General features: G+C 32.8%; 1 protein-coding gene across 1 annotated transcript in view; it reads left to right on the top strand.

Annotated features, from left to right (window-relative positions):
• The window catches only part of ABCA13 (ATP binding cassette subfamily A member 13), a 504,928-nt gene that overhangs the window by 56,535 nt on the left and 424,559 nt on the right, over positions 1–23,834 (top strand). The window contains exons 5-6 of the mRNA XM_031957225.1: positions 2,288–2,313; positions 16,329–16,492. Coding sequence (XP_031813085.1) covers positions 2,288–2,313; positions 16,329–16,492 — 190 coding nt within the window. The remainder of the gene's footprint in view (positions 1–2,287; positions 2,314–16,328; positions 16,493–23,834) is intronic.

Raw genomic sequence — 23,834 nt, 5'->3', positions numbered from 1 at the left:
CGCAGCCGTAATTTGAGGACCCCTGGTTAGGCAATTAGGAAATGCTTTCTATAGGAGCTGAGCTTCATGGGTCCCTGGATTCTAACAGGAAGAAATATATTCTAGGCATATGTGACATACCAAGTAAAAATCTGTGTTGATCAAAGTCCTTGATTCTTTTCCTGGCATCATCCCCAATATCTCATTCTTTCACATCATCTCAGATTCTTCTACATCTTTTCTCCTCATTTTTGGCCTTCATTCTTCTATTTTCCATGTTCATTTACTTTGCCTTGTTTATCTTCTAATTTCCACCTACCATTCCTCTAATAATGCTTATTGGGGGGGGGGTTGATATAGAAGTCAGTAGATCTTTCTCCAAAAATGTTTAGCGAGTTTTGAAGGAATACTACATTTAAATTTCCTTTCTAAACCAAGCCCTTCATTTCAAATTATGTGTCCTTGGGAGTCACAACTTTTCTCAGCCTTAATTTTCTCAACTATAAAATAGGCACAAAGTTTTCTCTGCTGTCTCAGAGGTTGTAAGGAAAGAACTTTGTAGAGTTTAAAAATCTACCATGTCTAAAAATGAATTTATTATTACAGAAAGAACTATTATTTCTGGGCTTTGAGATCACAGACTCATAAAATCCTAGAATTTTAGAGCTGAAGAGAAAGCAATTGAGGTTTAGAAAGGCTATGTCATTTGCCCAAGATTGCACAGCTGACAAGGCCTCATGTGAACTTTTTAATCCTTAGCTTAATCAATAACAGGTTTTTCTGATTTCACCATTGTGTCCCAAACTAAAGATCATTTTATATAGAAATGCAATTTTTTACAACATACTTTTGAGAAAACTACATTTTGCAAAAAAACGAAGAAAGTACTACTTTTAGAAAGTGGCATGTATTCTTATTGATGGAAAAGGAAATAGTATATCTTCAGTTTCAAGTTGTTAGGATGGCTTATTATTTCCAAAAGGCCCATCTGATAATGCCTCGGAATATATGGAAGAAAAGTGCTATAACAGTTTCAACTCCTATTTAATGGAGATATTGTATTAGACTCTTTTAAGGATCATTCTCTTTTTATAAAATTTACTTCTCAATTTTATTTGTTAAAGTGCTACTTAAAGAATGAGAGCTGAATTTTTCTTTGATAAAATTCCCATTTCTGTCCCACTTCATATTGTAACTCATACAGCACCCAGTTTAAAGTTAATTCAGAAATCAAAGTAATTTCTCTCTGTCCATTGTACTTCTCATTTCCCTCCCTCCATCATTTATTTCTTTTCAATTTCCTCCCCTTCCAAACCTACTACTATCTGATAAAATAATCTATGGCCTCCTGAAGAATTTTGTCAATGATTTTGCTTTTACCCCATTGTAATATCATAGAAAGAGTGCTTAAATTGGAGCTATAGAAGCAGCTTAAAATTTGACTCTGCTATTGACCACCTTTCAAATCTTGGGTGAATTATCTGCTGTTGTTAATACTTTTTGTTCATCTATAGAAAGAAGAGATAGGCCTTTGGTCCATTAGATCCCTTTCAGGTCCAAATCTGTGATCCTTAGTGATTTTCCCGACATTTACAGAGACATTTTTCTTAATTATTGATGATTTCTGTTCTTTTGACTCAGTCATTTTTGGAAATTGTCCCCTCTTCCCCTCTAAATGAGCTCTTACTTATTATGCATAAAAATAGCTAAGCAAAAATGCTATATAATGACTGTATAAACTTTCTTTCTTTTCTTCTTTCTTTCCTTCCTTCTTTCCTTCCTTCCTTCTTTTCCTTTCTTTCCTTTCTTCCTCTCTAGTCTGAGAAGGGAAGCACATTTCATTATCCATTTCCTGTAACTATAATCTTTAATAGTATTGCCAATACTTACAATTTGGATTCCTTTTAGTGATCTGTTCATTTATATTGTTGTTGTCCTTATGTATATTGTACTTTGTGTTTCTCTCTTTTTTTTGCACTCAATTTTAGCTCATAAAAATCTAATATTTCTCTGAATTTCTCAGTCATTCTTTTTTTTAGTGTACAATAAGCTCCCTTTTATTCATATTATTGCATATATACACCATAGTATTTTTAGCAATTCACATGGCACTTTCTCTTAATGATATTATGTATTAAATTATAAGCTACATAATAAGATTTAATAGCTACTTGTAGGAGTAAAGACTAATATATTTTCTATGTAACTTCTGTGATGTTTAGCATGGTATTAGTATATAATAGAGTCTAATGAATTTTGTAGTTTTATTGAGAATAAAAATAACATCTTAAATATGCTTTTTTTTTAGGTTCTCACAATTCTGCTTTCTCAATGGTAAGTATTTGACTAATTTTGAGATGGATTTATGGAATGATGTAGAATTAATTCTTTGTGGTGTAAATTTTAATTTGTTTTTATTATATATATTTTAGGAAAGAAACTAATGATACAATAGTACTTTAAGATGTAAATATATTCATATTCATAACTTTTGTGATAATTAGTACAATGATCATTGGGTCCTCCTAATTCTTTTTATATGGAAAGGAAGCTTATAGAGGTTACATAATTTATCTATGGCCATATAGTAAGTATTGCTAAAGTTTCCTAATTTCAAGGCCAGTATGCTACCTCCAAAACTAGATTTGAGGAATAAATCTGACTTGCCAAGTGATTCAACTATGGAATTTCAAAATATGTTTTAATTTTTTCAAACAAAATCTTTATTCTTGTCAGAATTTTTTATGGTCAATTGTTATTCATTGAAGTCAACATGCAATGGCAATGATTTGTGATTTTAGTTCCCCACGTCAAGCAAAATCTGCATTACTTTGATGTTCTTCTAAACAAGAGGATGAGGGGGAAAATATGTATGTAATTATTTTAACCACTGAAGCTTCAATTTGAAAAAAATGAAGGGAAAAATTTGATTTTAATTAGTTTATTCTTTCTTATGTCATTGTCATTAACCTTTTCATCCCCATTAAAATTAAATCCCTTATAATGGAAAACCAGAACTAAGCAAAGCAAACTAAAACACTAGCCATGCTTTACAAGCATGACTCATTTGACAGTAATATTCTATTTACTCTCTGCCAAGAAAGGGAAATCCCATTTCAATGTCATTCTACAATTAAGTCTGGCTCCTGTATTAGTCAGAGTTCTGATGTCTCACAGTGTTGTATTACTCACATTATTGTGGTTATTATTTTGATTGTGGTCCTCATTCTGTTTATGCAATTCTATAAAAGTTCCCACAAAATTTTTCAAGATTCTCTGAATTATTCATTTTTATCACTTAAAAAATTTACTGTGCACCATCCACTTTGTTTTTAGTTATGTGCTCTTATAAAAAGTACTGCTATATTTTTTTGGTTAAATGTTAGATTTTCCCACTTGTCTTTGACTTTCTTGAGACATATGCCCAAATACTATATCATTGGATTAGTGGTATGTACAATTTTGTAATATAATCTCTCTCTCTCTCTCTCTCTCTCTCTCTCTCTCTCTCTCTCTCTCTCTCTCTCTCTATCCTTCTTCTCTCCCAAGAATGCCTGTTTCAAAAGTTAATTAGTATATTTGCTTTCCCAGTGATAGCAACCCTTCCAGAACCCTTCCAACATATATCATTTTCATTTTTGATTGTATTTGATAGCCTTATTAGTGTGAAGTAAAATCTCAAAGTTACATTTATTTGTATTTCTTTTATTATTAATGATTTGGAGGATTCTTTGTAAGGTTATAATTTTTTTTAAAAAATTGGTAGCTGTACTTAGTACTACTTTAATTCCTGTCACTGAAGAGGCTGAGGTTGATGGCCTCCTTGACTTTAGGAATTTTATTATCCATTCTCACATTTTGACATTTATACCTTGAGGAATGCGTCTTCTTTTTTATATCTCACATATATATGTATATATAATTCCATCATCTATATCTATAGCTATATCTATCTATATCTTGGATAATAGACCTTAATCAGATAATTAAGATTTAAAGGATTAAGATTAAATTTGATGAGATTTTCATAATCGGCAGTTTCCCTTTTTATTCTAGTTATGCTTTTTTTGATGCAAAAAAACTTTCTAATCTTGTGCCACAAAAATTAGACATTTAATCTTTTATGATCTTTGTATCCTCTATTTCATTAAGAATTCTTCCCTTAGCCATACTTGTGAAGTATCCTTTTGCATCCTTGAAATTTATGTTATCCATCATGCTTCTATAAAAATGTACTCTAATACCTCAAAATGGTGTGAAGATTCTTGAAAGCCATGCTAATGGAATCAAAATTTTGACAGATTCTACCAAGTTGGAAATGTTTTGAGCATTATTTCAGTAAAAGGCACAATTCATCATTGGTAACTATTGAGGCACATCATCAAAAGTTTGACTACTTGGTGATATATTCTTTGTGGACATGGTGACCAATTTTATTGAAAAAGAAAAGAAAAGAAAACAAAACCCAAAACAAAAATCCTCAGTCCTGTGCAGCCTTCTTCTGTTCGAGTCAGAAAAGGAGACCATGGTATAAGGAATAAGGTATAAGGTATCACAAGGTATACAGAAACACAAAATATTTAGGCTATTTGCGAACTAAAAATGACATTTGTCCAATGACCAGAACTGATATGCTACTATGTCCATATGGATATTTTTTCTATAATTGAAACCCTAATATGTAAAGAATTTGCAGGAAAAACATTAATTTCTCCTTGGGGAGGTAAATAAAGTAGTTGATTTCATTTTGCACCCAAAGTTAATAAGAAATAAATTCATTAGAAATTTAGTCAATCTGCCTTGCATGTTTACACACCCATACCCGCATACAGACACATATACACAATAGAGTGATTTTATATATATATATATATATATATATATATATATATATATATATAGTGTGTGTATGTGTGTATACACACACACATACACACTTACTCTATCCATACATCCACATCAATACCTAAATACACATATATATGTAAACATGTATATATGTATGTGTGTGTGTATATATATTATTATATATATATATATAAATTTTTATCTTTTATTTGATTCCTCTGTACTGAGCTCACTATTGGTTTTATAATCTGTGTTTAATAAATGCATTATTTATTAATTGGTTGATAGCCCCTAAGCTTTATTGGTATTTACACATTGTCAAGAAATGTACTGGAAAATCCTACCATGTAGAATAGACTATGATGGATTAATGTAAAGATATGGATTAAAATTTCATAGGATAAGCAGGTTTGGATGGGCTATAAAACTACTCTGTTCAGTGGAGTTGCTACATCATTGAGATCACAAATCCATTATGGTATTACAATATTTAATTTTTATATCTTATTTTTTCTTTTGTGATACAATTAGGATTAAATGATAAGGGTCATACAGCTAGGAAATAATAAGTGTCTGAGGTGGGATTTGAACTCTGGTTCTTCTGACTTCAGGCCTGATGCTGTATATCCTGGGCCAGTTAACTGACCCATATTACAATATTTAATTGAAAAAAGCAGTTTTATCTCCTGAGCTAGACTTAAGCTCAGATCTAAAGAGGCATATAGATTAATTCACAACCCTTTCTTTTCCTTGGTAAAAGATTTAGAATTTCATTATATTGTAAATTCTGAGTGTTATTGGGCATTTTTTTTCTTATTCATATAGATTTCTTTTATAATATATTTGCCCTTTTGTTCTATATCTAAAAAGTTTTGTTTCATGAGTTCTGGAAATATACTTAGGCTCTTTTAAAAAAAAAAGGTCATGGTACGGGCAGCTAGGTAGGGCAGTGGATAGAGCACCAGCCCTGAAATCAGGAGGACCTGAGTTCAGATCTGGTCTCAGACTGTTAACGCTTCCTAGCTGTGTGACCCTGGGCAAGTCACTTAATCCCAATTTCCTCAGGGGGGAAAAGAAAGTTATGGTTTTCAGGTAGACTAGTGATTCTTTTTTTTTATTTTATTTTATTAAAGCTTTTTACTTACAAAGAAGATACATAGGTAATTTTTCCAACATTGACCCTTGCAAAGCTTTTTGTTTCAAATTTTCCCTCCCTTTCCTCCACCCCCTCCCTTAGCTGGCAAGTAGTCCAATACATGTTAAATATGTTGAAATACGTGTTAAATTCAATATATGTATACATATTTATACAGTTATCTTGCTGTACAAGAAAAATCAGATAAAGAAGGAAGAAAAAGAAAAACTAAGAAAGAAAACAAAATGCAAGCAAATAATGACAGAGAGAGTGAAAATGTTATGTTGTGTTCTAAAAAAAAAAAAACATGTTCCCATGGTTCTCTCTCTTCATCACTGCACAAGTAGAACTGGTTTGAATCATCTCATTGTTAAAAAGAGCCACGTCCATCAGAATTCATCATCATATAGTCTTATTGTTGCTGTGTATAATGATCTCCTGGTTCTGCTCATTTCACTTAGTATAGTGATTCTTAAATTATAGTTCTTTGATTTGTTTTTCAGGTTAGTTTTGATTAGAGATAGCTTATGATCTTTTTCCCCCCAGACTTATAAAGTTTCAATCTTCTAAAGATTATCTTATGAAAGTCATTAAATTCCATTTGTTCCATTCTAATTTTTAAAGAATCTGTTACTAAGGTATGGATTTATGTCTTTTGTACTAAAGCTGATTAAATCTTACTTTCCTTTATAGTTCAAATTCTTTAGTCTTGCACTCTCATTTCTTTTGTAGCATCGTTTTAAAAATTTTAAAAAAACCTCAAATTTCTTGATTCATTTTCTCTAGGAATGTAAATTGTCCTTGTGACCAAGTTATACTTTACTTTTAGGCTTTGTTTGTGGATATTTTGAAGTTTTAATACTTTTCTGAATTTGTGAGATCTCTGATAACCATAAAAATTTGTGACTTTTTGTCAGTTTGTTTACTAATTCTTATTATCTTTTCTGCAGATTGGGACTTTGTGTTAAGGCCAGCTTCTAAGAATTTTTTGATAGAATGGCAAGGCCTTGTATTGTCCTGGTTTGCTTTCCCTGGGTGTTGAATGTTGTATTATCTAAGGACCTCAGGGGCAGCTTAGGCCAGGGAGGTATAAGTTTTTAATAGACCTTAAGTGGTTTTTATTTAGATCATGATCTGATTAATATAACTGGATTTTCTAGGGTGCAGACCCTACTTTGGGTTTATTTAACACAATTAAAGACTTGCTCCTGGAGCTTTGGTTCACTGGCTGGTCTCATTTTTGGTGTTATCTGGGAGCACTGGCAAGTTCACATCAGCATTTTTGGCCTCCCCCTGAACTTAATGCTAGGGATAGATAACCTTTTTGATCAGAGCTATTGTCCTGCCCAAGAATGCCAAGCAAACAAAATCCTCTTTTTAAAATCATAGTAATTGGTAAGTGAAATGAGCAGAACCAGGAGATCATTGTATACCTCAACAACGATACTGTATGAGGATGTATTCTGATGGAAATGGATTTCTTCGACAAAGAGAAGATCTAACTTAGTTTCAATTGACCAAGGATGGATAGAAGCAGCTATACTCAAAGAAAGAACAATGTAATGTAAACTGCTTGCATTTTTATCTTTCTTCCCAGGTTATTTTTACCTTGTGAGTCCAATTCTTCCTGTGCAACAAGATAACTGTTCGGTTCTGCACACATATATTGTATCTAGGATACACTGTGACATATTTAACTTGTATAGGACTGCTTGCCATTTGGGGGAGGGGGTAAAGGGAGGGAGGGGAAAAGTTGGAACAGAAGAGTGCAAGGGATAATGTTGTAAAAAAAATTACCCAGGCATGGATTCTGTCAATAAAAAGTTATAATAAAAAAATAAAGCTAAATAAAACTTAAAAAAAATCAAAAAATAAAATAAAATAAATCATAGTAATACAGGTTTTTGATATGTCAACTTTTTGGGCCATCAATGAAAAATCATTTCACAGACATTATCTAAAGGTAATAGAGCTATTATATTGTTAGGAAATTAGATCTTAGCTTAAAGGAGGAGGTTTAGTAAATAGGTGGAGATTTAGCAAATAGGAGTATTTTAACCAAACATTAACTTTACATATGCTATCAGTTTAAGAGAAAACACCAACTATCAAACATATACACTAAATCAGTCATTTGGAAAACAACCTTTAGGTTTCTGGAATGTATTTGAAATAGACTGATCCCCCAAGAATTCAAAATTAAAAAAAAACAAACCCAATCAAAATACTATGCTGAAATGTCGTTGACTGTGAAGAAATGACTCTTTAGCACAGGGCAATAAATGAATATGTTCTCAGAGTCCAAGCCCCATAGCTAACAAAGCTGTGGTCTCTTACTTTGCTATAGGAAGTTGTGCTTTGTTAGTCATTTTCTTGTATATAAGTGAAGAAATGTGGAAGAAATAGCAAGAGGTTGAGTAGAAATGAAAGATAAGTGGAAGTAAGTAGAAACAATAAAATAGTTGACATTGGTAATGGAAGAAGGTACTCAGATGTTTTGGTGGTCATATTGTCAACAACTAGAAAGAGGAATGAAGACTAGATATTCAGAAAATGGAGATAGTTAACAACTTTCTCATGAAACAAAAATGTAATAATTGCCACAGATTATAGTGACAGGGTGGTAGAAAAAATGCTCAAGATCTTTGATTCTTTACTCTTTCAACTCCCATATCTATCTACTCAGCTATCAAAGTAATCTTCCTAAAATCCTATGATCACATCATTTTCCTACTCAATAAACTCCATAGTTCCCTATAACCTATGAGATCAAATATAAAAATTTTTGTTTGACATCAAAGTTCTTCATAAATTGTCCTCTCCCCCCCCACCAAATCTTTCTATTCTTGATGATGTTTAGATTTGGGGAACCCAAATGACATTAGGGTTTCTGGTGGTCAGGGAGTTAAATGAGGTCTAGTGGCAGGTTTGGGGTTCAGGGTTTTGGTGCAAGGGTAGGGAGTTTTGGGGACTCCTTTCTGGTGGCACAAGAAGTTCTCTGTAAAGGAATTTACAGACCCAAAAACCTAGATTGATAAAAGAGGTTTATTATGAGGATTGGAAGTAAGGTTGAAGTCTAGTTAGGAAATAGGTGAGGGTAAAGAGAGGATAGCACTGGAAACATTATTCTAGTGGACAGAGGCTCCTTGGGATACCAAGCATAATATAGCTAGCATGTTTGGAACCTCTGCAAAGAGAGGATTTTAGTTTGGCTCTTTTTATAATGAGAGATTTAGTTAAGGGGGCCCATGGATGGAGTCCCAAGTTGGCTCCTCCCTGGGTTTCAGCTAGGGCTAGAATTTGAATTGAATTCAATGAGTTTCAGGACTGAGCCAACCCCACTCAGATAACAAAAATGAAATTGTTTGTGCTTGGGGTGGAATCCCCTCACTGAGGCAGAATTGAAGGAGATTTTCTCCTTTAAGGATTTTCAGAGTTTCAGGATCCCCTCTTCATTCTTAGATTTTATATTTACATATTCTTCAATGCAATGTCACTGCCCACTTTGTTGTTCCTCTATCTTTTGAGCCCCCAGCATTTTCAATGTTTGTCCTATGAATCTGATCTCTCTTCTTCATCTCCATTTCCTGGCTACTCTAGTTTCCTTGAAGTCTGAGTTAATATTCCACCTTTTTCAGCAAACATTTCCTGACTCCCTCTTAATTATACTGCCTTCCCTCTATTGATTATCCCCAGCTTAATCTTCAGAGAGCTTCTTTTTACATAATTGTTTACATGTAGTCTCTTCATTACACTGCGAATTCCTCAAAAACAAGTAGTGCTATTTTTCTTTCTGAGTTTCTGCAGTGCTTGATGTAGCACTTGGCATTTAGGATGTGTGTAGCAAATTCCTATTGACTGACTGGGAGAAATGCAATAAAAACCATAGTGCAGATCAGCTCTGTCATTAGTGAACATGTCTAGTACCAAAATGGTTTGCTTATGTTGTTTGACAAGTTGAGGAGGGTTGTCTGCTTTCTTCTGAGAGCTCATTTTGTTTGTATTCTTTCTCTGGAACAAGTTTACAATGCTAATGTAATTGGGCTCTTCTGGCAATATTCATTAACTTTTACTTTGTCAGTTGCCAATGAATCAAAGCATTCTGGGTTTGAGAGTGATAAGGGCAAGTTGAATTTTGCATGTGTAAATTCTGTAGGTTCCCACAAAATAAATTATGTGGTGATTGGGAAATTTCATTACTTTAGTCTTACACAGGTGCTTTGCTTTTTGATTTCAGAGCACAAACTAATGCCAACACTTTACAACTATTAATTTATGAATTTTAAGATTTATTAACCTATTTTATATATCCTATCATCTTTTTATATCAGCAATGAAAGATCAGTTTTATAGGCTTGCCAGAGGGTTGAAAAACTGTTGCATTACTAGATCATTGTAGAGTCTGACCTAATGAAGCAGACTAGGTTAGTGACTAGGAATATATTTTACTCTTTCCTTGTTTCCTAGTAATATCTCACTTAGCCAATCTCTGGACAAGAGAATTATTCAGACTGTGAGATGTTGTCACAGAAGAAATTTTAAAATAAAGCTGGAATATCAGACAGATACCATATAGCTCTTTTAATCCATTATAATTTTGAAGATACAGTTTTTAATATTGTTTATGTCTAGAATTCTGTTCAAAATCAAACATGAAGGAGAATTTAGAGGAAGCTATGTCTCTCATGTCAGTAGAAGTGTCATCACAGATTAATTCTTTAATCAATCATTTAATGTTGGAGTTAGAAAAGACTTTTACAAATTATCCAGTCCAGCCCTCTCATTTTGAAAATCAGGAAAATGAGACATAGAGAAAAATAAATTACAGTCAGGGCCAAAACCCAGCTCCATTGCCTCCCAGTCCAGTACTTTCCTTTATAGCTCATTAATTCTTCTGATACTGATACTAAGCCATTCCCTAAACATCTGAACATAAATTCTTAAAATGGGAAGGAGGGAGAAAGAAGGATGGGGAGGAGAAAGATTCAGAGAGAAAGAATTAAAGAGGAAGGGAGGGAGGAAGGGAGAGCCTGAGAGGGAGAGAGGAAGAGAGGGTGAGAGGAAGAGAGGGAGAGGGAAAGACAGACTGACTTCACATGTCACAGACAAAAAGTGAAAGATACTTAGAAGATGGGATGTAAGTTGACCATCTTCTTAAACATTTTCCAATTGCAATTCCTTCCCCCCCAGAAATATTTATGTGACCCCATCTATGTAAGTATAAAAAATAAATATATAAATCAAACATTTACTAAGTCACAATTTTGCAATCTCCACATTCAGTTATGAGACCCTATATGGAGTTGTAACCTACATTTAAGATACTTTGCAATAGAGCAATTTTGTGCTCTATTGTTCAATAACAGAAACAGATATTTTAATAGTACTGATAAGGCAAAAGACTGACAGAAGCAACAATAAAGCTGTACGTTTTTTGGAGAACAAGAATACAGCTACCCTTTATCTTCATCTTCAGCATATCACAATAATTCATGTGCATACCAAAAAATCATTTGCTTCAGCCTTTGATTTGCTAATTAGTTTAATGGATAGATGGCCTTACTTCATTCCATCTTTGTGAGAAAGAGGCTCAAAGCCAAAAAGCAAACTGGCATCAGAAAGACAGTCAAGAATTTCTTTGTTATGTCCCTTCTATACTAGTTATATTGTATCCACCTCCACCAAAAATGACATCTTCAGCACATCTTAATAATTCATTCCCTGAAATGGTCATCAAGGGAAAGTTAAATTATAATAAGAGTATCATCCAAGAGTTATATTCAGGATTTTAGAATCTATTAGGGTTCATCATCTATTTAAAACTACTGCTCATGAGCCCTATTTTTCCTATGATACCAACTCTAAGGCAGAATTCAATAAAGTGACATTATGTTAAAGCAAAAGGGCATATATTAAAAATGTCATGCAAGGTAAATTATAGAACGATTATTTAAAGAGGAGAATAGCTAGCATTTATATAAAGATTAAGGTTTGAAAAAGAGTTCATGTGTTAGATTCATTTGATTCTCACAATCACCTTTTGAGGTTGGTGCTATCATTATCCTTAAATTATAGATAACGAAATTGAGGTTGAAAGAGTTTGCTCTTGGTTACACAATTACTAAATGTCTGAAATGAAATTCTGTCAAGTCTTCCTGATTCCAGCTCCAGCATTCTATTTACAATGGGAACCTATCTTTCATCCCCCATTTCCCAACACCATTTCCTCATATATTTCTAGCACCAGGAAGGTCCAAGACTTTGTGTCTCTGAATCCATACTCTGCAATCATCTTTATGCAATATATCTTCACTCAATTCTGTGTCTCCAGTCTGGACATTCAGCTCCCATTTTAGTTACTGATTGCTATTTCCTCTTTGACCATCTTCATTGCCCCATACCTACCTTTCTCCAGTTCTACCTCTGATTATGAGAACTATAATTAAATCAATCCTATAAATCATGAAAAATAATACATGAAAAAAATCCCATTTTATCCACCATCCTTGTCATTTCCTTAGCCAAAACACCCTTCCCTAAATACTACTTCTTTATATGTATTTCTTTAAAAAATTGGAACATAATTTTAAAAAATAGAACATAATTATTATTTTGAACCCTGTATTTGTTTTTCCATTGCTAAGTAAAGTATCTGGAACATAGTAAATATTTAATACTTGTCTTTTCATTTTTTCATTCATTTATTTATTCATGCTGACTCATCAGCATAGCTCTCTGATGAAGGAAACGGAATGAGTGTAATGATTTGAGTGGTAAAGTGAGTGGTTGAACTAAAGTCTAGCTCATTAGAAGATGGTGTTTAAGAACTTGAGTGATTAAATCTCAGGGCCTGTAAAGAACTGCTTTCCTGACACTAGAATGGTTAAAACTAACTATTTGTAAAGTACTACCATGTTATTTTCCGAAGCCTGACACTGATGTGAGTAATAAAAACTCCTGTTAGTACTGGCAAAAGCTAGATGCAAAGATAATTATTAACTTTGAATCCATTACTTTTCTCTTCTTCATTTTACATTTATTTCTCTGCTTTTGCCCCACTCAATCTTTCTAGCTTCCTATTTGTGGGCAGCCATGACTATACACAGAAATTTAGTAATGTAGTATAGAGTATTTCTCTTTCAATGAGTTTAGTATTGTAGAAACTTAAAAGTTCTTTAAAAATGATCCCCCAAATAATTCAGATTTACATGGTGTTTCAAAACTAATAAAAACCTTCTGTATGAGAATTCTATAAGACATGTAGGGTAAATATAACATTTCTACTTTACAAATGAGAAAACTAAGGTACAGAAAAGTAGTTCCCTTACTCACAGTCATAGTAAGTGACAGAGTCAGTGTCAGCAGGCAAATTTATATTCTCTGATTACAAATCTGGTGCTTTTCCTTTTAGAATGTACTGATTTCATTATGTTAACATTTTATACAAATTTCAGAGTTAAACTAAATTAAACCTAAAATATATATACACATTTAAAGAATTCACTGGACTAAAACTTAGTGTATACATATATGTATAGACACGCATATATATATGAATTGTCCTTAAAACTTAAGACATATTGTGGATTATACTTAAGAAGGGCTGCTAAAAGAGTTGTGTATTGCAAAACTAATCTAAAGAGTTTTAAACTGAGAAGCAAGTTGAGATAGAAAAATGTCCAAGGATTTCTACCAAATTTAAATACACATGTTGAAAGTGTGGATATTAAGTAGAAGAAATTAAAGATAATGAAGAGCAGAACAAAGAAAACATTGTATACAGTAATAGCAATATTGTTTTTAAAAACAACTTTTAGTGAATGAATCATTTTGACTATTATAAATATCCAAATTAAGTATAAAGGACATATGAAGAAAGATGTTACCTGCATCCACAGAAAGAAGTAATAAATATAATTATGTAAAGAATTATTTTATACACACACACACACAGACACACACACACCCCTATTTGTTTCTAATGATGGCCATCTCTAAGGCAAGGGGGAAGGAAAGAAAAAAAGAAATTTGCATGATAACTTTATTGTATATGAGATAGCAAGTTGTGCATAGCAGAATTGCAGTTTCAGAGCAATCATCTTTTTAAAAATTATATTGTTTTGGAAATACATGTTTATTCCATTAATTAAAAATAAAATTTAAAAAAAGAGAATAGAAAAAGAGTGAAGAAAATATACTAGGGGAAATAAAAGAGAGGAAGTATTGGGGGAAAATCTCATTAAATTGGTGTGTATAAACAGAAATTGATAAATACATTCCACTCAACAGGGAAAAGGAAGAATAAGAGAGTAAGTATCTTAAAAGAGAAATTGGTTTTAAGCTAAGGAAACTCTTATCATAGAAAGTAGATTTTGAGGAGGTATTTAAAAATAAATAAAAGAAAGAGGGTTAAAAACTTGTTATTAGGCTTTTAGTAAGGCAAAAGGAAGGTCAAGGGAATAGAAGCATAAGATTATGTCAAATCTAGACTTTTCTCTTTTTTCTCTTATTATTTTTTTCTTTTTCTCTCTTATAATACTTTGCTTTAAAAAGAAGTAGAAAAAAGATAAAGAAATGTATAAGAGAATAAGATCGAGAGAAATAAAAAAGAATAACAATTGTAACTGTGAATGTTAATGGCATAAATTCATTCATAAAATGGAAGATACAGCGAAATGGATTAGAAAGTAATATGCAACATTATATTGGTTACAAGAAACATACTTGGAACAGATAAATATAAAGTTAAATAAGAGGACAGTCACAATCTCAGACAAAACAATAGCAAAAATATATTTAATTAAAAAAGATTAATGGGGAAGTATCATAGATAATGAAATTATACCAATATATACATATAGATATATAAAAAAACAGCATCTAAATACTTAAATGAAATGTTTCATGAGTTATAAGGGTAAATGAGTAAAATAATAATAGTGTAGCAACTCAAATTATCCCTCTTAGACCCAAATAAAGCAAAACAAAAAAATAGAAAAATGGAATATACTTGAGAAAAGTTAGATTTGAGACTTCTGAAAATTATTGAATGGTAATAGAATGGAATATATCTGTATCTCAATTATACATGACATATTTATAAAATTTGCTAATGTATTAAAGCATAAAGGTCTCACAAACAAAAACAAAAAAAAAACCAAGCAGGTGTTATTTTTGTTTCTCTTAGAATGAAAGTGGCAAAGGCAACAGGGTTGATCTGTGAAAAACAAGTATATTAATGAACTGCTAATAGAGGTGTGAACTGATGCAGCCATAATGATGAATTCCTGAAGATATGATTAGAAACAATTCCAGGAAAGGATAAAAGGCTAGTTGTCTAAAAGGGCCAGTATCTGTGTACAGGGAATTCATCAAACAACTGGGATTAGAAAAAATGGTTAGAGAAAACTAGAAACAAAATTGGGTAATGGAAGATACATACAAAAACATTGCTGGTACTGTAAGAACAGTGTCAGGAGTATTAAACGTTGAACATATTCAGGAGAGTAAAGCCATAAATGATGAAAATATTTTGTTTTATTTTATTCTTAGTTGGATTTGGAAAAGGAAGACATTAAGACTATGATAAGAACTATTCTTTTGAGTTGGAGTACAATTCAATTTCTTTTGTTTTCTTGGTAAGATTGACTTGCCCAGGGTCACTAATAAATGTTTGGAGCTAGATTTGAACTTGGGTCTTCCCGACTTCAAGACCAGTGCACTAATTATTGTGCAACCCAATTGCCCCATACAGTTCAAAGTCTGTCTAGAGTCATATTTTTTCTTTTAAGGAAGCTAATACTTAGGCTGAAAAGGACAGAATAAAGTGAGTATTTGGGAGTTAAAACCTAAAATGATTTGAGAGAAAGGAAGATGTACCTAGATGCTCTAAATTTAAGTTTTAATGCTCTGGTAAACTGTATCTTAGTTCATAAAAAAAAAAAAACTGCTGCATATGATTATTGACTTACTGTCCTTGGTCTTTGAAAGACTGAGCACAAAAAAGATGCCATCATAAGATTAAAGAAGGGCAAAGGTTTTCCTGGTTCTTTTTTTTAAAGAAAATATGTAAATTTTATATGCCAGTGATCTTGACTTTTATTCCTGGTAAATGTCTAGAAAATATCTTCAAAGGAAAGCTTAATGAATATCTAGAAAAGAAAACACTGATAACAAAGAGGCAATATGACCTTGTAAAAAAAAGTCACAGCAATCCTCGTTGCTTATTTTGAAAAGATTACAAAACTGGTTATTCTAAAAAATCAAACTCTGTACCAAATAATATGCCTTGCTAACTTTCTTTCTTTTCCCTGCTTGGTAGCTTAAAAGTGGCAAACTTTACAAGATACTTTATTTTTCTTCCAAGGAGGATCTTAATAAGACTGAAACACTCATATCTAAAATAGAATACCTTCATCATCAACCCTACTTTTGGAACTTCCTACATTCATTGCCAGGTCTACGAACAAGCAACTTACATCCTAAGTATGGGCTCCAGGTTTTGGCACAGTTTTTGCAGACAATTCTAAGGTAAAGCATAATTCAGTTAATTTTGTGTTAATTATTTAGCATGTATTTAAGGTTCTGTGAATTGATATTTTGTGAAGGGACCCCATTTTAATGTTTTTGTTTGAATCCAAAATTTGTTTTTCAAAGTCAATTTCTTTCCTATGGAAGTTTATTTTTTCCCCCTTTCATATATCTTGAAAATGTGAGAATAGTATTTTGCTGTAAAACATTAAAAGAGCTAGGTTGACATGGTGGCTGACTATTGGAGCAGGACTATTGATTTTTTGAACACCTACAAAATATAATTTATTACCTGTTAACATTGCTTTGGGACAAAAGTTTATTGCCTTCTAATCTCATTCTTTAGAAAAATATTAATTGGTAAATATTGTGACTCTGTGGATGTTGTTTATCTAGTAATGGTGGGGGGGGGGCAAATAACAAATTCCTAAAAAAGCTATTCATAAGGGTCTTTGTCCATAATCTTCATTTTAGGATGAGGAACTTAAAACCTAGAAAGTTAAAGTCTTCTCCTAGTTACATAGTTTATCAGGGCCTCAGTTAGAACTAAGCCCCAGGTTTCCTCATTTTTAGTTTATTCATTTATTTTTGCTAATTCCTTGCTTCAGGTCAATTAGGATCCTCATCATACTTCTATTATGAAAATTAATAATATATTTTGTTTATTTAATATTGTTCTGCCCTGATTAAATCCATTAGTGAACATTCCTTTAGTTCATTCACTCTGTACATATTCGTTGATCATTTACTATGTACATGGCAATGAAAATGTTTTTAGATTTCTCATGTCTTGAATTTTACATAAGAGACCCAAGGTTTAATCAACCCAATTATATTCTGACACTTGTAATCAAGGCATAAGAGTTTGAGACTAAGAAATTATTATATATCACAATAAGAATGCACACAGAATCCTGTGCCATTGCTGGGCCGATTAAAGTATATTAGTATTTAGAACTACAAGACTTTTAGAGCTAATCTACTCTGATTCAAAAAAATCCAGAATCTCTAAATTGGACAAGACTTCAGAAAGCATTTAGTACAGTTCATCTTTGTTTAAGAACTCAGCAAACCTGATAGAAGATCAGCCAGCTTTCTTGAAAACCTCTAATGAGGGTAAAGCAATTTCATCTAAAGGTAGTCCACACTACTTATAGATAGCTCAACTTATTAGTAAATTTCTCCTTGTCACTGGAGCTAAACAAAGAAGTCTATTCCACTAAACAATTCTTAAAATATATGAAAACAACTGCTATGGTCCCTAAGTCTTCTCTTCAGGATAACTGTGTCTACTTCTTTCAGTTGATTTTTATATTGTGTGATCTTGAAGGTCTTTATGATCTTGGTTGAAAAAAAATGTAAACTAACACAGGCCAAGTAAAAATCCCTGTGCTTTCCACCTAATTCTTCCTTCTAAACTGACACTGAAGTACTTTTTGTGTCCAGCTATTCAACTTCTTCTACATTCACCTAATTTTTGGTCATTTTGTCAGGTCTCTGAACAATTTAAACAAAACAACATGAAAGACTTGCAAATAATTTGCTAAAGTTTAGATGAACTAAATCTGTTATATTATCATGGTATACCTGTGTACATATCTTATTAATGAATAAAATGCACTTTTTTCTGGCATGTCTTGTTCTTGGTGAATCCATACTGGCTCTTCCTTGTCATGATTTCCTTTTCTACTATCTATTCATTATTACTTTGATAATATGTTCTAGAAATTCCAAATTTTGCTAGGAATTGAAGTCAAATCCAATGTTCTATGGCTTCTAGACTGGATTCCCTTCCTTTCTTCTTGTTCTTGTTATTCACCTTTTTGTTTTTTCTTGAATTTGGTTATTTGTCCTTTTACAATTAAGTTCAATTAGTTAAATAATATAATTATTTCTTTTGTTATTAATGATTGTTCATTGATTTCTCAGGATAGTTTAGCAATCTTATATTCCAATTCTGTCAATATGGAGGATGCTTCTTTCATCAAAGGGAGCTAGGTATTCTCTTATGTCCCTCTTGTTTTGCGTTAATTCCTTATTAGGCATTTTATTTTTCCTTTTCAGTCCAGAAGAAAAAGTTGTTCAGCATATGAGATTTTACCACTCAAACTCAAATTTTGGTTCAAGTCCTTATCATCTTTTAAGTTCATTATGATTATCTTCAAATTAGTTTTCCTTCCTCAAATCTCTCCTGACTCCAATTTATTCTACTCACTAATGTTACAGATTTCAATATGTCATTCTCCCACTCAGTTAACTCCATTTGGCTGCTTCTTTTTTCTAGGATGGAGTATTTGTTTACCTTTAATAATATTTCAAAACTTGACTCTAACTTCTCTTTTTAATATCATTATACATTGCTTCTCCTCCTGCATTCCATGATCTGTCCAAATTAGATGCTCTAACGGAATATTTCATATCCAATGTCTGTCTTTGCATTGGCTGCCCTTGTGCTGCTGTTGCTGCTGCTATTACTACTGCTGCTGCTGCTGCTGCTGCTACTATGCTACTACTATGATGATTACTCCCACCACCACCACCACCATCACCACCATTACCATTCTGCCAGCATCGCCACAACCACTACCACCACTATTATCATCACTATTACTACTACCATTGCCACCACCGGTATCAGCACAACTATGACTACAACTATTACCATGACTACTATTGCTACTACTATTTACTATTACTAACTACTTCCCATCTCCTCTAAAGAGGAAGTAATCCAATAGAGATTAAATGTGCAATTCTTCTGAACATATTTCCACGTTTATCATGCTGCACAAGAAAAAATAGGTCAAAAGGTGAAAATGAGAATGAAAAAAATTAGCAAGCAACCAACAACAACAACAAAAGGTGATCCTATGTTTTGATCCACATTTAGTCTCATAATCCTCTCTCTGAATGCGGATGGCTCTCTCTATCACAAGATTATTGGAATTGCCCTGATCACATTATCGTTGAAAAGAGCCAAGTCCATGACAGTTGATCATCATATAATCTTGTTGCCATGTACAATGTTTTCTTGGTTCTAATCACCTCACTTAGCATCAGTTCATGTAACTCTTTTAGGCCTTTCTGAAATCAGTCTTCTGAGCATTTCTTGGAGAACAATAACATTTCATAACATCCATATACCATCTTATTCAGCCATTTCGTATCTGATAGATATCCACTCAATTTCTAGTTCCTTGCTACTACAAAAAGGATTATTACAAGCATTTTTGCACATGTAAATCTTTTCCTCTTTTTAAAAAATGATCTCTTTAGAAATATAGACCCAGTAGAGACATGAGTAGATTAAAGGATATGCACAGTTTTATAGCCCTTTGGGCATAGTTCCAAATTGCTATCCAAAAAGGTTGGATCAGTTCACAACTCCACCAACAATTAATGTATTAGTGTCCTAGTTTTCCCACATCCCCTCCAACATTTATCATCTTTTCCTGTCATTTTAGCCATTCTGAGAGGTGTGAAGTGGTATCTCAGAGTTGTCTTAATTTACATTTCTCTAATAAATAGTGATTTAGAGCATTTTTATATGACTAGAAATGGCTTTAATCTCTTTGTCTGAAAATTGTCTATTCTTATCCTTTGACCATTTGTCAATTGGGAAATGGCTTATAAATAATCTCTTCTAAAATCATTGTGCTTATAAATTCTTTACATTTCCCAGGTAGCTATACTTTTTAATTTCCAGTTTTGTTATGTAACAATGGAGTGCTTCTTTCATTACCCATTAGATGGTTTCCCATGCATACAATAAGGTAAATGTCATTTGCTCTGTTTTTGTGTTTGGCAAAACAGCTTGCATTTCTCCCTCACAAACTCATTAGGTTTTACCTCATAAAACAGTCCACACATGATAAGTTAGAAAATACTTTCTGTCAGTGGGAGTCCATAGCTAGAATCTTCCTCTAAGGGGAAATGGAAGCTTTCTCAATATCTTTCTCGACCTTAGAAGTTTTCAATTTTTTATTTATTTATTGGAGGATAGCTGGGCTCCAGTAAACAAACAAGAGGAGGCTGAAGATAGATGAGAGAAAGGGAATTAGTTGTTATGTCTATTCCTATTTTAACAGTAAAGAAGTAAATGGTTAAGTGGCAGAAATGGTGGGAATAAGGGAAAAATTAGTTAGTGAAATGAAACTAATTTTTTGGGGTAGCATTTTTGCTAATCAATGGAAGGAATAAAAGCCAGTGTTTAGGTGAGTCATTTACTATTCCATTGCACTGGAGAAAAAGTTTATTGTTTTATAATCACACTTCATGCTTCAAGAAAATATGCATATTGTGACTATGTATAGATTGACTAAGTAAAAGCTAAATCCTGGATAGCAAGAAAACAACTTTTAATAAAGATTAGAAAGCAAATTATGACAATGTTAGAGCTCAAGATCATCTATGTGTTTCAGGGAAAGTGAATATGAACAATAATATTTATTTTATTTAATTAATTTTTTAAAAAAAGTAGTATTTTATTTTTCCAAATACACACAAACATAGTTTTCAACATCCACCTTAAAAAATCTTGTGTTCCAAATTTTTCCCTCTCTCACTCTCTTTCCCTCCTCAAGACAGCAAACAATATGATATAGGTTAAACATGTATAATTCTTTTAAACATATTTCCATATTCATCATACTATGCAAAAAAAAATCAGATTAAAAGGAAAAAAAGAGAAAGAAAAAACACAAGCAAATAAAAAACAGCAAGAAGAAAGGTGAAAATACTATGCTTTAATCTACTTTCAGTCTTTATAGATTTCTGTATGTGGATGTCTTTTTCCACCCCATGACTATTGGAATTGACTTGAATCAATGCATCAACAATAGTATTTCAGCAAAGCCCTTGCAAAATCTAATGAATTCATGTTCTTTGTTAAAAAGTATTGTGATATTAAGAACAGATTTTTTTTACTTACTCTCTCCTGAAACTAAAGAAATACAAATTAAATAAAGAGAAATTTAATGTTTTAAATTCTCATATGCCTGTATGTGTATTATAAAAATAGCTAAAGGTATGTTGTCTATTAAAAAAGCAGTAATGAGAATTCATGTCTACTATGAATCAAGCATGAAACTGTGAATACAATGCAGGACTTGGAATCAGAAAGACCTGGGTTAAAATCCTATCACTGATGCCTAAGAATAAATGAATCTCTTAATCTCTTCAAACCTCAGTTTCCTCATTTTTAAGATGAGGATATTACTACCTTGACAGTTTATTTCAGAGAGTTATTGTGAAATTCATAAATATGAAGCTCTTTGAAGACTTTGTATCATCCCATAAATATCTGTTGTTATTATTGTTAGTAATAATGAAGAAGGGACTCCGAAACTCTAAAAATCCTTGAAGGAGGGACCGTGCCCAAGAGAAACAAGACAGTTTCATTCTGTTATCTAGGTGGAGTCAGTTCAGTTCTGAAACTCATTGAATTCTATTCAGATTCTAGCCCAAGCTGAAACCCAGCTTGTAGAACTCCATCCACTAGCTCCCTTCAGCTTGTAGCCAAAGCTCCTATTATAAAAGAGCCAATCTAAAATCTTCTCTTTACAGAGGTTCCAAACATGTCATGCTATGCCATGCTAGGCTATGCCATACTATGCCAAGGAGCTTCTGCCCGCTGGAATAATATTCTTTTTCAGTGTTATCCTCCCTTTATCTCACCTATTTCCCTAACAAGACTTTATGCCTCTTTGTCAGGATTTCTAACCTTACTTCCCAATCCCTATAATTAAACCTCTATTATCTATCTAGATTTTCAGGTCTGTAAATTCCTTTACAGAGAATCTATGAGCCGCCAGAAGGGAGTTCCCCAAAATTCCCTACCCTTGCGCCAAATCCCAAGCGGGTACAGGGGAGCCAAACCTCTCCATTTAGTTCCCTGAACCCCGAACCTGCTACTAGACCTTTTCATTTAACTCCCTGACAATCAGAAACCCTAATCTCATTTTGGTTCCCTAAATCTAGACCTTATCAATAAGACACTGTCTTTGCTATTCCTGCATTCACATGGAGTCATTTGCATTCTATGCATAATAGCTGGCACTTAGGAAGAACTGAATAAATGCTTGTTATTTGTCTGATGACTTGACTAGCCTCATTGGGAAATTGCAGACAGATCCTTAGATTTCATTTAATGGGAAAAATTGTACTGATCATTAGAGTTTTCCAAAAGTTGAAGGAGTCACCTCAAGAGCTTGTCTATTTTCACTAATTTCTAGGAAGATATAAAGGGAATTCCTATTTTGCTAGACTAGGAATACTTTAAAATCCCTTTCAAATCTCAGAGTCAATTAGTATTTTCTCCTGATATGCTCACTTTTTCAAATCAGTTTGAATTTAGATAAAAACTAGAAATCAGACATTCCTATCATCAGTTTAGTACTTAATGGCCATAGGGCACAGAGGATAGAGCACTGGATAATCAGAAAGAACTGAATTTGAATCCTGCATTGGATACTGACTAGTTGTGTGATTCTGGCCAGGTCTCTTCCCCCTGTTTATCTCAGTTTCCTAAACTGTGAAATGGGAATATTATTGCTAGGACCATTCAAACTATTTTTGAAATCCTTAGCACAGTGCCTGGCACATAGTTGAAGTTTAATAAATGCTTATTACTTTATAATCACACCTCAAGAAAATATGCATATTGTCACTATGTCTGGATTGATTGGTTAAAAACTAAATCCTGTCTATCAATAAAACAACTTGAAATAAAGAACAGAAAGCAAAATCATGACAGGATGTTAGAGATCAAGGTCAGCTGTATGACTCAGAGAAAGTTGCTTCAATTTATTCCTATAATATATAATCTGTAATCTATTCCTATAAAACATGAATGATAATATTTACAATACTATTGCAATATCTGATGAGTTCATTTTCTTTGTGCTACAAATTACTTAGTGGTGTGATTTAGGAGCAGGCGTTTCAATATTAAATGATAGCCTTTAGGAGAGTAATTTCTGGTTCCAGTGTGTTTGGGTTTTACCACCCAATGATGAGATTGTAGGCACCAAATGTTGGAGTTCACAACGGACATCTTCTTTGGCAAAAGGTAGGTTTATTTAGGAAAAGAGGCTACAGACAACATGAAGAGATACAATAGATACCAGGAATGGCAAACATGAAATAGAGCTAGGAGAGCATATAACCAGTAAGGAAAGACTTCTTTTTTTAAACAGTTAATCATGAAAAAGACAAGTTCCCTGGCTGAACTCACAATTAACCAAGGGAAAGGGAACACTCCATGAGGATGGAGTATGCCCTTAGCTGGCAGGCTAAATAGCAAAAGAGATTTAGCACCCGAAAAGAGTTAGTTAATGATAAG

The sequence above is a fragment of the Sarcophilus harrisii genome, chromosome 1 (assembly GCF_902635505.1).
Source record: "Sarcophilus harrisii chromosome 1, mSarHar1.11, whole genome shotgun sequence".
In the NCBI taxonomy this organism is placed as follows: Eukaryota; Metazoa; Chordata; class Mammalia; order Dasyuromorphia; family Dasyuridae; genus Sarcophilus; species Sarcophilus harrisii.
The sequence above is the reverse complement of the archived record's forward strand: the minus strand, read 5'-3'. Positions and strand labels throughout refer to the sequence as shown.